The 17217-nt window shown below is 35.6% G+C and overlaps 1 protein-coding gene across 5 annotated transcripts in view; it reads right to left on the bottom strand.

Moving 5' to 3' along the window:
- Positions 1–17217, bottom strand: part of ajap1.L (adherens junctions associated protein 1 L homeolog) — a 138301-nt gene that overhangs the window by 53491 nt on the left and 67593 nt on the right. For all 5 annotated transcript variants that reach the window (XM_018226104.2, XM_018226106.2, XM_041569407.1 and 2 more), the window contains one exon: positions 15601–16343. In XM_018226104.2, coding sequence (XP_018081593.1) covers positions 15601–16343 — 743 coding nt within the window. The remainder of the gene's footprint in view (positions 1–15600; positions 16344–17217) is intronic.

The following is a 17217-nucleotide window of genomic DNA, read 5'->3' as shown; positions in this document are numbered from 1 at the left end:
ATAAACTGGTTATATGTTAAAAATACATTTTAATCTATTTTTTTAAATAAAAATAAAGAGTATCTGTTATACATTTTAGTATATTTGCAAACTTTCAGTTTCCTCTTCACTGCACCCCATTAATACTAATGTAGTTTTTGCCTTTGAACCTGTCTAATAGATATCTACCCAATTATTGATCCCTGTATGGTTCCCAAGCCACTGGGCAGGCATAATACAGGGATCAATAAGCTGCTGACCTGTTCTGGAGGGGCTGAGTTGGCAGGTTTTTCTGCCATGTGTATGACCAACAGAAGGCACAGGCAGCTCTTTATCTCTCTTCAGCCATTATGGCTAGTAGAAAAAGCAAAGTTCTTCCATTAGTGCTTTAAAATTAAAAAAAAAAATAGACAGCCCATAATTTCAGTGGAAGCTATACTGAACCAGTTGATAACAAGGCCATGCACATATTGGCCTTTAATTAGTATTTTTTAATGATGGGTTTTCAATATATGCTGCAACATTTTACAGTTGTCTTTAAGTTCTGAAAGTTAGAAAAGAACATATGTCAAGTATGTGTTCTTTGGTTTTCTCTTAATAAATGCATCTGATAATCTACCCTAATGCATGTCCCAGATCCATGCTCTGCTCTGTTCTACTATTGTTCAGTTTACTAAGAGGTGAGTAAGCATCATGAAAGCCTTTGTCTATTAATGTGCCACAGAGCAAACACAGAATGACTATGTACCAGACAGTGCCTCTTTTACTGTTCAAAAGATTTTTTGCTTTGTTTCCAACCTGCTTGAATCAGTTGACAATGCTTTCTCCCTCCTGTGACTCTCTCATTTCTAATCTGAACACAGCAATAATAAGCTTTCAATAGTCACCCTGGTTTGAATCCTTTGATTTTGGTCCTTGTATGACCTTAACTGAGAGATACTGTACTTATCTTTATAGGCATCAGTCAAACATTAAACTGTAATTTGGAAACGTATGTGGCACACAAGGATATTAAATTGCATTCGTTTTACAAACAAAGTTGCAAAGGATTTGTAAGAATTAAGCAAATTTAACAAGGTGGCATTAATTTTATATCTTGATTAAATAAAAGCACTAGGGGGATTTAATCCAATGTGTTAAAACACAACAGGCTTAGAAAAAACACAATTAGTCAAAATAGCAGAAAGTCTTATAAGAAAAATGAATTCATTAAAAACTTGATGCTTTGGGAAACCTCTGCTTGAATGAAGAAATAACTTATTATAGACTCCCAAATGGCCTTAGGAATATATCCTTAATGATTCAGGCCCTTTTTATGTGAGTCCTGAAAACCCATTAAAATATTTAGCTGTAACAGAACAAGCAATATTATGTCCATTTATTAAGCATGAATCTTACGCAATCCATTTTATCTATTAAGTGAAAGTATCACTAATGGAAATGACACCACTGTCACTACTATTAGTATTATTATCACAGGAATTAGATATATTATTTATAAAGCTGTTAAACAAAACAATTCCTCACAGGGCATTGTTTGCACCAGAAATCTTGATAATAAACCAGTACTTTATATTTAATATTAAGTAAACCACCATAAACCGATGCTAATGACAAGACAATTATACTGGGCTTTTATTGTTTACATGTACATCCATAGGTCCAAATCATTTAAAATAACACTGTACATATGAATTCTTTTTAATTGGAAAAGCACTTGTTAAAACAAAAATGTAACAATAACATTCCCATTAGTTATACAGTCTAACACATTCTTGTGACTAGACTCTGCTGAGTTTTGATATTGGTTATTGATACTGTTAATGTGCCAATTTGTTAAAAATACCCCTGGCTGGAGAATTTTGATATTTGGGGCAAATGATGGCAATCTTTCTGGACTCCTAAGTTCAATCTTTCATAATTCAATTTTATTTCCAGCAACTTAAATCAATTTGCTTAACAATAGAGGTTGAAATTGTTGTCTTGCATTGGGCTGATTGGCTTCAGCCTTCCTTTTCTTCCCCTTATTATAACAATTTCATTTGTGGCATGGCCTAAGAGCACAAGGGTTTCTTATGACATTGCTAGGGGTTTGATGTGTCCAACACAATTGCAAGGGGCCTATTTATTAAGCCTCAAATTTTTCTGGTCAAGTTTCTAAGGGGAAAAATCTGAATTTTTAGAGGAAAAAAACCATTGAATTTATTATGTTCCAAAGTTGCTAAAAATCCGAATATGAAAAAAACCCAGCTAAAACTTGTCAGAGCCATGTCAATGGCAGATGTCCCTTTTACAATTGGTAGATATTTTTTGCCTTCATGATGTTTGAGGATTTAGGGCTGTTTGAGGATTTTGGGCTGTTTGAGGCTGGCAGAGCCGGGCCAAGCCGGGCAGGTGCCCTAGGCAGCCTGCCCGGCTGCTGCGCCGGCTGGATGAGCGCTTCTGCGCATGCGAAAAAATACGCTTCTGCGCATGCGCGAAAAGACGCTTTTGCACATGCGTGGAAAAACGGTTCTGCGCATGCGCGGAAACTGCTTCTGCTTATGTGTGAATTGACGCATGCATGACACAGTGGGCGGTCGGCAGAGAAGGGACCGAACTAGGGGTAGGAGTAAGTACGTGCCTGGCGCCCCTCCACCTTTGTGCCCTAGGCACGTGCCTACTCTGCCTACCCCTAGTTCTGGCCCTGGAGGCTGGATTTCGTTTGATAATCCAAAAAAGTTGTGGATTTTACGCACATACAATTTTGGTTTGGATTTTGTTTAGTATTAAGCCAAATCATGGTAGGGAGTTAGGTTGAATATTTATTTTTAAAATAATGAGATAAATTCAAGTTTTGATAAATACCCCCTAAAAGGATGGCATGTGCCAACAGGGCTGTAAATGTAATTTTTAATAGCAGAGGACAACTCCCAATGTTTTATATAGTCTGTTCATATACTGCTTTTAACTCGTAGCCTATTTATTCACAAATGATATGCACAGTTCTCTGAGATATACTATTTCAGCTATTTAAAATAGCAATCATTTAATTATATACAAACTTTTTGACAAACCATACAGAATGCTCACTGAACAGAACTGGGTGATACCTATAAGACTGATCTTGGTCTTCTTAAAAAGTCAGGCTGCGTAATTGGTCTTTTTTTTGAGAACTCATCTTAACAAGAAGGAACAATTCAAGGAAGTCAGGAAATAATGTTGCCTGATCCAATATTTGCCGAAGGAGATTCCAACTTTTAATTTCTTGGTGCACTCTGAGGATAATCTTCTCTGGAAATGTTGTCTCCTGTCCTGGTACCCTGTCCTGGTACCCTATTTGGCAATCTTTCCTCTATTGGGTCCACCGCCTATATTAATCTAATTAATCAAGTGGTTGCAATGCAACAGTAAGGATCCCTATAAAAAACCTTAGGTCTGTAGGGTAGGCACACACAGAGCATTATGTTGCCTGTGCAATCCTTTCTTATGCACATGAGACCAAACAACTGCAAATATCCTTCCATAGGCTGTACTGGTATTTGCTGTGACCCTGCCAGTGGAAGCAGTTCAGGTTATTTTTGCCTGAAAATGTGGCAGTGGTTATTTTCAATCAATAGTTGCCTGATCCACAATTCCATCAACAGGGTCAGAATACTATGATAGCCTATGGAGAGATATTTGCGGAAGAAGTGGTTTTTGTTACCCACTTCTTCAAATGAATGGTGGGCAAATGGGCCTACTGATACTGGAAAACCATTGAGCTACCAATACCCTAGCCTTGGAGTCAGCTATAGAGTTTCCAAAGGGGATTGCATCAATGGCAAATTGGATGTGCCATCAGGTTCATTTGTGGCAGATGCAACACAGAAAGCAGCCATAATTATGAACTTTTACTTTACACACTGTTCTTGCATTTCATAAATAACCTATTTGGGCTAATTTCTTTAATATATTTAAAAAGAATAAGCATTGGTATTTTATATTTTACTGTATACTTTTCTAAATGCAACCATTGATATTAAAATTGAAAATGTATAAATATTATTACTCCTGTGTTGCCTGGTGTGCAGTCTCTATTTTTTATCAACTCTCTTCTAAATATTGAACACTATTATGAGCACAGTTTTACAGTTTTGAGCAAACAAGATATGTCACCCATATATAATATTTCTCTTTGTCACGGAAAGACAATTTTTTGTGATCTGCATGGGGTAGATGCTCAGATACAACTGAACTAATCGCATTTGTACAATATCATCACAATCCTTGCTGAGATTGAAAAGTGTTAAAAAAAGGTTGAAAGCTATTTTATTTGCCAATGTCAGTGAAAAAGAATGGAAATCAGTGGGGTTCTGAAAAAGGTATGTGATTCATCAATGGGTGGCATCACTGGAGCAAAATGAGCATTACTCTAAGAAAGGCAACAGACTAAAGAAGGTAATATATCATTATTTGTCTAAATCTGGCTATACAGTATGACTGACATGCTATATATGCACAGGTATCCTATAGAAGAAATATTGGTAACACTTTCCTTGGTCCATTTATTAAAGGAATCAAGGAAAAGCTCAATTGCTCTCATTATTATTCTACGCCAGCTGCCACTCAGATAATTAATTGGCATGCATTTCTGGCAGTGAGTCTTGAATTTCAAATCAGCCAGCTTCTGATAATGTTCAGACTTAAAGTACTCTAGTGCGTGGCCTTTGTTAAAGCTAAACAGTCTCAAACAGTCAAAGGTTGGTTTTAGAAAAAGGAATAAACATACTGAAATAATCATGACATATAAATGAATTGCTAAAGTATAAATTGTACAAATTTACATTTGAGAAGCAAAGGTTTTTGTTTGTATTGAATATTATTTTTTCTAGTTTTAAGTTCATTCCACAACACAAACAACTACTCTCCTGGTATTCCTTGGCTTTAAATGCTGAAAGGGCAATTTACCAATTGCTGATGAGCCATTCAGGCATGTTCTGACAACAAAAGATTAGCTCTCAGCATTAACTGATTATTAGTGATAGGTGCGAATTGGCAGCGAATTCCCACATAATGCCGCCAAATCAAAGGTTTTTGGATGCCGGCGACTATTCCGACGCCAACCGGCAATTTACCGCACGCCCATTGACTTTAATGCAATTGGATAAAAATTCACCAGTTTAGCAATTGTCGCCGGGATTGATTTTGACGCCCGCGAATTGATGCCGGCGTCAAAACTCGCTTTTCGTGAATTTTTCGCCGCTTCGAAGGAAATTCTCAAGTTTTTTGGCGAACAGAAACAAAACAAATTCGCCCATCGCTGATGATTATGAGTTAAAGAGGTTAATAACAGTTTGTTTGGTTAAGAGTATTAATCTGTATTTAATCTATATGATCAGATTTACAAGAGTCAGGGCTGGGCCAAGTTGACTGGGTGTACATGAACCAAATAGGATTGTTTTGCCAACAATATGGATTTAAGAAGCTAACTGTTTTATTGTGAAAACCAAATAAAATATTTTAAAAAAAAAAAAAAGAAGCTAACTGCAGTTACTATTAAGTACAAGTTACTGCTTTATAATAAAAGGAAACTTTTTAAAAAAAAGTTATTATTTGCTTTAAATGGTCTCTATTGTATTGGTCTTTTATTAGCTTTCTGGATATTAAGCTTCTGGATAAGAGATCCCATACATGCAATACTAATTAAAAATAAACAGTAAATATACCAGCTTATATCAACTTTGTTTATGCGTATGAGTTTATGGCAGGGAAACACAAAATTAGAAGGCATTTTAAATAGTTAAATCCACAGAAAAAAATTCCACCCTAATTTTGCTCTTGCATTTAGCTTGTGCGTCCATATAAACTGACTTTGTAGGTAAAATTAGGCATTCTGTGCACAGTTAAGAGGAATCCTTTTTTTTATTATAGATCTTCAAGTACTCATTGGATCAAGAATCTCTGAGTAGGATTTTTTGGCAGACTGTAATTGCTTGTGACAAAATTAACATGCTTGCCTTTGCAAAAAATAAATGGAAGCAAAGTTACTTTACTAGACTATGTCAATATTTCTATACAATTAAGGGTTTCCTTCATCAGCTGAACATTTTTTTACACTTTTTGTTAGTGACCATCACCTCTTTCCACTTTCTTACACTGAGGATCAGGGTCTGGAGCACCTGGATCACTTGAATTGATGAGTTTTTTACTTTGATTTGTGCTTTGATATTCTTTGATGTGTTTGTAAATGAGTTCTCTTGTGGGTTCCTGCATTGAAGGGTGGTGCTTGACATGGACATAACAGGTTTAGCAAGATTTATTGCATGTCTAAAATCTATATATATATATATATATATATATATATATATATATATATATGCATTTAAGTTCTCAGCAAGCAAAGTAGAAGATGCTAAGGAGGTGAGATATGATTTATAAACACAAGTGCAATGCACTGGTACAAAACATGCCCAAAACATCTTGTTTTTGTAGTTTATGATGATGACAAATTTTAAAATGTGTTTATTGTAATGTTGCTATCCTCTGTTCCCTTGCTAACTGAAGACCTTTAAACTGTACTGCTGCTTGTTTTATGGGGTGGGCTGACTGGTGGAAAGTCAATGACCTTTGAAATGCAGGCTGCTAGAATTTACTCAGAAAAAGACAGAAAAAAATGTGTATACTAGTCACTCTGCCCCATCAAATCATGCAGCAGAGGTTGTGTTCTACTGTTATTTAAATCAAATCTTTGTCCACAATTCTCTTGGAATGAAGGTCGGGGGGGTTAACTGTTAAACATCTCAAAACTTGCAGTCAATATAAATTACCATGAAGTAGTTATTAAATTTAAATTATTATTTAAATATGCTAGCAGTGGAGAAAACATGATCATAAAAAAACTTTAGGGTTTTTTGTGATTGAGTTTAGGAGAAAGAACACTGGATAAATACTTATAAAAACCCAATTAAAAGTAGTACCTAGAATTACACCAATTCTGTCTACAACAAGCTGCAAGAAGAAACAATAGGGTCATGGCAAGTGAAATATGCTGCAAAAAGTCTACTAACAAAGAGTTGAACAAACTCCAAGTTACTTAAGTTGCAATTAAACTTTAGGAAGGTGCATTTTATTTTACTTTCATTTTAATAACTACTAAAAGGAATGCATCAGCAAAACATGGGCACATTTATGTAAATCATTCCCCTAAATGACTGGTAATAAAACTGGCATTTAGTTTTCTAAGAGACAATGTATCTTGCATCAGTGTTTTTGAAATGCACCATCATATTCAGTTTAGATGAACCATCTCATGGTTTTATGTGCAACATCATTATGTACTTATATTCTATATTGCAACGAAAGACTGATTTGTTATTTAAATCTGTGATATTGAAACTTCTTCCACTTCCACGGTATAATTTCAAATTATTTCCTTTGTTAGAGTTGATACACTCATAAGGATGAAAAAATGAATTTAATTTAATATGAGCTTCATATGGTTTTATGTGCAAGGGGTATTTCTCTGACATATAGGTAGATAGATACTGTAATATTTATTTATTATTGTATTATGCAGATATACTGTACAACACATGACATCACTGGAAAACTATTATATCCAAAATGCTAAATTTAGGGGCAGATTCACTAAGGGTCGAATTTCGAAGTAAAAAATACTTCGAAATTCGACCCTCGAATTGAAATCCTTCGACTTCGAATATCGAAGTTGAAGGATTTAGCGCTAAACGTTCGTTCGATCGATCGAAGGATTTTTCGTTCGATCGAACGATTAAATCCTTCGAATCGAACGATTCGAAGGATTTTAATCCAACGATCGAAGGAAAATCCTTCGATCAAAAAAAGTTTAGCAAGCCTATGGGGACCTTCCCCATAGGCTAACATTGACTTCGGTAGGTTTTATCTGCCGAAGTAGGGGGTCAAAGTTTTTTTTAAAGGGAAAGTACTTCGACTATCGAATGGTTGAATAGTCGAACGATTTTTCGTTCGAATCGTTCGAATCGAAGTCGAAGGTCGTAGTCGGAGGTCGAAGTAGCCCATTCGATGGTCGAAGTACCCAAAAAATACTTCGAAATTCGAAGTATTTTTCATTCGAATCCTTCACTCGAGCTTAGTGAATCGGCCCCTTAAAGTTTGTAAACTCTCCTACGGCCATTTAAGTTTTTTCCCATCATCTCCTTCACAAAATATCCTTGTTGTTTAGAGTTTCTACAATGTTTCCTAGTTTAGCATAAAATGTTGTCATGTTTTATATAAGCCTTAGGGATTCACCAACTTAGTTTTCGTGTCCAAGGTACTGCACAGAATGTTCAACTAAGGCTACACCACCGGGGACACACTTCTTTGTGAGGTCACCAATAGATACAGATAGCAATCTCTTTGATTGTAAGCTCTCTTGAGCAGGGCCCCTCCTCATATTACCTCATGTTCTCACCCTTACCAGGTTCGGTTTCCCATTTCACTACTCAGAAGCCATGTTCCAACATCTTGCACTGACGAGATCTAACAAGATCAAAACAGTCTGTCTGCAAGTTTGAATACATGGCTCTGAACCATTAGGCTATATCTGTGCCATAAACCAGCAGTTCTGGATGTATAGTTGGCCAAAGGGACATAAAGGAGTGATTTGCATGTCTCCAGCCATGATGTCTTATGGGAGAATTAAAACTTTCATTTTTGGTATCTAGGCAGTGCTGTGTGTATGGCATGAGACAAGTAAATACCTTTTTGATTTCAGAAGGCTTCACTTTGCATGCAATTGCTTGTGAAGGGCTTTTTGGCTCCTTTTAGTACTTCTCACCCTTACCAGGTTCGGTTTCCCATTTCTCTACTCTCCAAGTCCTACCCTTTTCAGAAGTCATGTTCCAATATCTTGCACTGATGAGATCTAGAAAGATCGAAACAGGCTGTCTGCAAGTTTGGATATATGGCTCTGAACCATTAGGGTGTATTTGTGCTATAAACCAGCGTTTTTGTATGCAAAGTTGGCCAAAGGAACATCAAGGAGTGATTTGCATGTCTCTGCCCATGATGCCTTATCATTTTTGGTATCTAGACAATGCTGTGTGTATGGCATAAGACAAGTAAATACCTTCTGATTTCAGAAGGCTTCACTTTGCATGATATTGCAGCCTAATAATATAACTGCATCTATTGTAGTGAACTATTTATCTATATATGTAAAGTATTGACTTTTATCCCTTTACTCCTTACAGCACTATGGGAGATGATGGAGTCAAATGAATTATAATAGCAGGCCTTATATTACCACAGCTTCATATAGGACAATCAAACTGTATTCTTATAACCCGTTACCTTACAAATCGCTTGACAGGCTTTATTCTGCAATAATGTACTTTTTCTTTTTAGTGTTTTTTTCATAATAGTACATGCACAGTATAGATTTCATAAATAATCTGATCAAAACTGCACAATAGTAAAGAGAATAAATAAACTGTTCTATGAATTTATGAATGTATAAACCACTTATTAAAAATTCTGATTCATGAAGGATTAAACAGCATTTCAAAGTTACATATATATTTCATACATTTCTGTACATTCCTAGAGAGCAGATCTAGCAGTACTGTTATCCAGGATCTGAAAAAAGTCTGACATTTTTAATACAAACCAAATGAAAAATACATATAACATTATAAATGTTCCCCCTTCTAAAGTCAGGCCAGTGCATGAATAGCTATATGCATGTACCCTACAACATTGTATTAGATGTACAGTATATGATGGTGCACCTTTGTCATTTGATGGATATTGTTAACATTAATACATTATACTATTAAAACATTAAAAAAAACAGATTAATATTTTAGATTGCAAGCCCCGTAGAACAGTGCTACTATGTGCTTGAAAAAATATGGAACAGCCCAGTGTATTTTGTAAGAAATATATCACTATATATATATATCATACCTCCCCCAACATTTAAAAAGCAAAAGTAGTAAAAATTATGACTAGATATGCTATAACCCACCCAAATCCTATCCATTTTCTCTTAAAAGTCATGTTGGGTTTTTGATTTTGAGATTTCCTGTCTAAACTGGACCACTTGGGCATATATCATTATCACTTGTTAAACCACACAATTTAACATGTATTTCATAAAAGTGTGTTATAGTAAAAGTATGCTAATAGTTACATAGTTAAGTTGGGTTGAAAAAAGACCTGCTCTACAGCTGCACTAGCAGCCCCTCCTCCCACAGACACTATCAAAGCTCCTGCCGTTCTGTAAGTTTGTTCTCTGCATTCCTTTGGAGGGGGGAACTTTCTCTCCTTGCTGCCTTCCTAGTTTGTTTTACTGGTTACTAGATGAGGTAAAGGAGCTGTGAGTTCCCTCTGCTATTCCACCTCACACACACTGCGCTCCTTTCCTGCCTGCAATACTTCTTTTTTCATTAACTACTTACTGCCTCCGTTCTCCTGAGCTATTTTAACCCTTCCTAGACTTCCTCCTAAGTTTTTCTGGTTTTCAAGTATGTCCTCCCTATTTTACCTTTTTTTTCTATTCCCTGTCATCAGTCCTGGGAGTGCACTCCTGTGTTTCTGCCATTCATTTTTGTGTAATATTTTTTCCATCCAAGGTCCTTGGAGTGCTGTCAATCCCTGCATTTTGTCTACATACTTCTCAGACTAGCACCCAGGTTTCTGCATACTAATGGTTGTGCATTCCATTCTGTATATATATATAAAACAAAAAAAACTTCCGCACACATAGGTCTTGATAAGTGAAAAAAAGCTGGTAGATTTATTTCAATGTTTCGGCTTACAAACTCAAGCCGTCATCCTGATGACGGCTTGAGTTTGTAAGCCGAAACGTTGAAATAAATCTACCAGAATTTATGTCCAGCACCTAGGCATTAACATGGCTGTGCACCTATCTAGTTATATGTCTATATATATATATATTTTTGAAACGTAAGTGGGGGCAGTGATCACAGGACTATTTTATTTCAATCCTTCTGAAGTGGTGTCAGTGAGAGCTTATCTTGATTCCTGCCTATTGTTCAATTGACAGGCTCAGCAGACAAGGCTCTATTTACATTACAGCAGCTTGTAGGAGGGAGGGGTAATGACATCACTCCAACTTGCAGTGCAGCAGTAAAGTGTGACTGAAGTTTATCAGAGCACAAGTCACATGACCTGAGGGCAGCTGGCAAATGTCAAAATGTCTAGCCCCATAGCAAATTTTAAAATTAGATATAAAAAAATCCATTTCTTGTTTTGAAAAACGGATTTCAATGCAGGATTCTGCTGTAGTAGCACTATTAACTGATACATTTTGTAAAAAACATGTTTTTCCATCAAAATACAAGTGAACTGATCTAGGGGCTGATTTACTAAAACTCAATTAATATAATTTTTTAGGAAAACAAAGCCGACCAAACTCCCTCCCCTCCACAAACTCATTTATCAATAATTTTGCTTGAAAAAAATGGAACAGCAAAACATCACGACAAAATCGAGAGTCAACTTGTATAGCAGCATTTACACTCCAAAAACTCAATTTTTTTCCTGATTCTTAGATGAAAACCCAGACTTTTTCCGATTATCCAGCACAGATTACAATGACAAGAAACAACTTCAGGGGCATCTGTCATTGACTTCTACATAAACTCAACAGATTCCGATTTTTTGCAACTTTGGGGTACGATAAATCTCCAAAAATTTGAGTTCCACCCCTTCAAAAAATTTGAGTTTTCCCCCTAGAAACCTCAACCAGAAAAAAATTGAGGTTTGATAAATGGGCCCATATCAGCCATTTTTTTTAAAAAAGGGTGTCCCTTGTTTTAAATCGAATCTATATTCAAAGTATACATACTAAAAAAATAAAAAAAACCCTGCTCATATTACAAACCTTATAAGGGATAACACATATATAGTGAGGGATAACACATATATAGTAAGGGAGAACCCCTTGGGCTCCAGTCACAAGACACATCACAACACATGTTGTCTCATGGGTAAGACGCAGTTCAACTGTAACGCACAGACCCTGTGTGGCTACGCAATCAAGTTCAAAATTCCAAAATGCATCCTTCTGAAGCAGCAAATGATCCACATCCTCTCCTCTCAGATTATCCTGTACACAATCAATAGGCATTTAGTAATAATTCCATTCCTTTTACCAGTTTCTTTGTACATCTCTGCACTCTTTCCAGCTCATTTATATCCTTCTCTAGGACTGGAGCCCAAAACTGCACTGCATACACAAGATGAAGACTTACCAGGGACCTATAAAGAGGGAAAATTATGTTTTCATCCCTCAAATTAATGCCTTTTTTTATGATAAACAGTGAACACGGGAATTAGACAATTTATCTACAAAAATCTCTAGATACTTCTCAGTTAAGGAAACCCCCAACACACTGACATTTATTAAGACACAATTCTTGTGCCACAATTTTGGCATCCATTTTGATGCCAAAAATCAGAAAAATATGCTGTAAAAAAAATGTGTTTTTTTTTTGCGATTTATATTACAAGTTACAAGTCTGAATCCAAAAATACTCCATCTAAAACCTGCAGAATTCATGTAAAAGTCAATGGCAGATGTCCCCTTAACAATTTGAAGATGTTTTAACCCTCATGAAATGTTCACGACTTTGGAAAAAGTTGTGGTTTTTCCCAATCAGATTTTTTTGAGTTATTTTTTTTATTAAATTCAATTTTTTATTAAATCATGGATTCTAGATTCTAGATTTTGTGAGATGCTTAGCAGCACAGTTATTGATAAGACTTGCGCCACTGGGGTCCTGGGGAATTTATGTTCTACAACAGACAAGCGGCAACTATATTTAAATACAGATATGGCAAGAAAAGGAACAATCAGAGCAGCATTGATTTTCTGGTGCTGTGTTCAGACAAGATTTTCCCATTAAGACAATCACACTGCATTCATATGGAGATGCATCAGATAGCAGTGTCAAATAACAATACATATATGAATGTTCAGCACTCATTCTTCCATGCAGTGATGCATACAATATTTTAATTATATCCTAAGAGCTTAGTTTAAAAAATGTCCATTTCAATATGTGCAACTACAGCAAATAGTAAAACTGCCTATGTAGACAGCAGTTACAGCATTTCTGCCCAGACCAGCTACAGTTGCTGGGAATATTTTCATCAAAGTGCTCATGAGCCACTTTTTGACCCAGTTAACATCCATGTAGGTTGCTACTCTCTATTATAAACTGGACACATTTTGGATGACCATCGGTGATTGATAGCGATCAGCAAACTTTTTACTTTGAGTAAAAGTTTGCCAAACAATGGAAAAATCCACAAAACCCTGCAGAAACAAATTGGAGTCAATGGGAAAGTAAAATGACACTGTGGTTTATGAATTTTAAGATTTCCAATAGCATGTACATTGTCAAATCTTTTTAGAGATTCTCCTTTCTGCTTTGTTAAAACTGTTCTTTATACAAAAAAGGGCTTTCCTGTAGCCAATTTCTTCCAAACATGGCAGCCAGACAGGGGGAGGGCTGACAATGGCTCTGACTCCGGAATTGTTAATTTGTAATATGAATATTACTGACATTTGTGGTTCCTTTTCCAGCAAACCAGACTTTGCCACTGGCAAAACTATGAATTTTGTCTCAAAACTGTACCATGCAAAATGTTCATTCATCCCTGGTGATTAGATGTAAGATAAAGGACCATCCATCTTAACCAATCCTTAAATAAACTCACATTACCAATCTATCATTAGTTATTATCAATTAGATTACTGCTAACATCTGAATAATACAAGTTGTGAATTGTTTTTAAGTACCCTAGATATGAGGCCATTCATTTATTACTGATATCCTTTTAGTTAATGTTCAACTGAAGAGCCAGCAATGATCACTAAATGTAATTTTACTGTAATAAGCCAAAATGATGAAATCTCAGAATTCAGTGTAGGCACTTTAATGCTCCATGCATGCTCAGTAATTTATTACAATAGCTGTCTTTTGGCTCAATGATTCAGTGCCACAGCCACATGGAGTAAAGTATAAAACTAATGACTTGAAATGTATTAGAGATTTGGAATAACATAAAATGCACAACTAAGTTATTACAATAATTGTAAAAAAAATAATGAAAATGATGAATACATTATGTGCTGTAACTGAATATTATTTAGTGAATTTAAATATATTTAATAAAATTCAATACAAAATCCACTTTTATATTAACAGGGACATTGTGTTTACTTGCAAACTGCTGACTGCAAAATGACCATTACAAAGTTTTTACTTTTTGCCTGAAAACAATGTCTTATATTGTTTAATTTGAAATGTGTATCTTGACAGTGCTATATAAATAAATGATGATGATATTTATTTTAGTTTCCTTTCTGGCAACCAGTAGAAATCAAGTCTACTGTATGTACAGAGAAAATACCAGCAGCACACTGAAAACTGAAGAAGAACAAGGTTTATTCACTCTAAAACATACAGAAAAAAGGCAGCATTTCAGGCCACCCTGCTTTTTATCAAGGCTTGATAGGGGGCCCGGGGTGCCCTTATACTTTGCCTTTTTCTGTATGTTTTGGGGTGAATAAACCTTGCACTTCTTCAGTTTTCAGTGTGCTGCTGGTATTTTCCCTAATGCAATTTTCTGACCCCAGTACATCACCTGGTACCACAAGAGGTATATGTTCAGGGGGTGTAAGCACCCTGCCATTGCTTTTGTGTACTGTCTCAGGATCAGAGCCAATATCCCACAAAAAAAGCAGCATTAATTACTATTTACATGAAAGCCTCATCAACATTAACTACATTGCTGCCTAGGGATACATGTGGTTGATTTAACAATGAAAGTGAAAGAGATAAAATGCTGTGGACTTTTATAACCTCTTACTGTATATATCAACACATTGATGACCTGTGTAAAAATGCATTATCATTAAGTCAGTAATTATGCAATGTCAATATCCTTTTTGCAATGGTTACAATATTCATGGCACAAACTCTTTTCCCGCAACTGCTTGCCAAGAGAAAGGGGTGAAATGGACTTTATTGTGAAACGATTGTCATTAAAAATGTCTTTCCTTTTTTCAATACAATTCTGAATTTTAAAAAAATCAAAACACAGACATCTGTACTGCACATCTAATTGTAGATTTATTCTGCATTGCTTCACTGGATAAAGGAAATACAATACAATGGATATTTGATTGTTGCTATTTCTGTTTTAATCCCTTTATAAGTTTTATGTGATCAAAACTTGTGTTAATTCTTTTGTCCAACATCATTTATTTTTGCAGTGACTACATATTCTATATAAATAATAGCTTTTTTCACAGAAATAAAGTGCGTGGTTCATTATCGTCCCCAATAAGCTTTACGTTCTTTAAAATGATGAACGATAAAATAGTTGTAGTAAACAATACAAATATGCATTCATGGTAAAACAAGGATGAAAAGTTACTGGATTCTATGGGTTACTGCACAGGAGAACATTTGCACAGCTTTAAGTTGTACTGCGACATTTTTTCATGACTCAAGTTTTTGTTTAATGAACAGATGCATTTTCTTTTGCCTAAAGCAGCTCATTATGCATTACAGAAAATGGCCTAAGACCGTACAAATTCATCAAATGATAAAATAAAAAAATATACTTAAATATAAATACCTGAAGTTTCATTCGGTATCCTTGGTGGTCTTGCAGTCTTTCCATTAACTGGACTTGGGTCAGTTGTGCTAAACCTACCAGGGGCTTTCTTTCGATGAATCCCTGGGTTTTGTAATGTTGTAGCTTTAGCATTTATGGTTGTGGAAGCTGTGGTGGTAGTTGTTTCCAACAAAGTTGTCCTGGCTTGAACAGTAGAGGTTTTTGTGGTCTCATAAATTCCAGGGAATGTGCTTGACTCCACAATGTCATCATCCCCTGTTGGTCCCCATAAAATAAATTCAGAGACTGTCGTTGGCTGACTTTTATTGTCCAAAAAACGTTTCAAGTTATCCCAGCTTCTACTTTGGAGCTGTCGCTTACTCCTGTTCAGATTTGTCATTTTGACAGTGTGTTTTATTTGTTGTGATGAATAATGTGAGTTTTCCGTGGTAGAGTATTTTAATGGCACATTTCTAGAAAAAATGCTGTTTGCATGGTCTTTATTATATGTTTTATAATGTTTTCTTTCTATTGGCAAAACAGGAGAATAATTAATAGGATTCCAATAATGTTTCTGGTTTCTCAGTGTTAGTATTTCTTTTGGACTCCACAAAGCAACCTTATGTATCCTATGTACTAGTGAAGGTTGTTGTAAATGTTTGTATGCTTTGCCTGGGGATCCTGATTCACAAATAATGAAATCCATGGCTAGTTGAAAAATGGCTATTAAAATCCAAACATGGCTTCCTAATGGAGGGCCTGATCTGCAAAAAGACATTAAAAAAGCATACTTTTATGTCCTTTAATTGTAACAATAACACATTTGTCTTTATCGTAAATCAAATGAATTAATCAAACAATTCAGTTTACAGTTGTGATACATTGCATCGTTTAGTTACATATTAGATAATGCAGAGGAAACAAACGTCCATCAAGCAAAACCTTTTCTTAATGCTACCCAATTTATAGATAGAAGAAAGGAAAAATCCCATTCTGAAGCCATATGACTTTTTCCCTAAAGTGGGAGAAAAAATCCCTAACAAAGGGGAAATTGGTACAATTCCTAGACCAAATTTGCACTAAGAGTTTATTTTAACAGTACATTTTCTTAAATATTAAAAGGACATCTTATTCTTTCTTGAAGCTACATCAAATATATCTACTAGATAAACCAAATACAGTGAGAATTCCAGAACTTTCCCCTCCACTTCTCTCTAGGGATATCCTTGAGTTCTATTATTGAAAAAGGCATTAGAGAGTTTTTAATGAACGATTCCCTTATTTACGTGGACAAAGTGATCATATTCTATCTTAAGCAATAAAAACAATCTCAACCTGGCCAGGTATGAGACTAAGAGCTTTCATACCCTTTATCAGCTTGGCTGATCAGTGAACTTTATCTATTTTAATTACATTATTTTTGAGTACTGTAGACTACAACAGCAGTACACAGTTTATCTCCACATCAGTGATCCCCATCCAGTGGCTTGAGAGCAACATGTTGCTCAATGGTCTTTTGAATGTTGCACCCAGTGACCTCAAAGCAGGTGCTTATTTTTCAATTCCAGGCTTGGAGGCAAGTTGGTTGCATAAAATCCAGGTGTACAGGTATGGGATCTGTTATCCTGAATGCTCGGG

This window comes from Xenopus laevis, chromosome 7L, assembly GCF_017654675.1.
Source record: "Xenopus laevis strain J_2021 chromosome 7L, Xenopus_laevis_v10.1, whole genome shotgun sequence".
NCBI classification, from domain to species: Eukaryota; Metazoa; Chordata; class Amphibia; order Anura; family Pipidae; genus Xenopus; species Xenopus laevis.
Note: the sequence above shows the minus strand (reverse complement) of the source record. Positions and strands in the feature narration are given on the sequence as shown.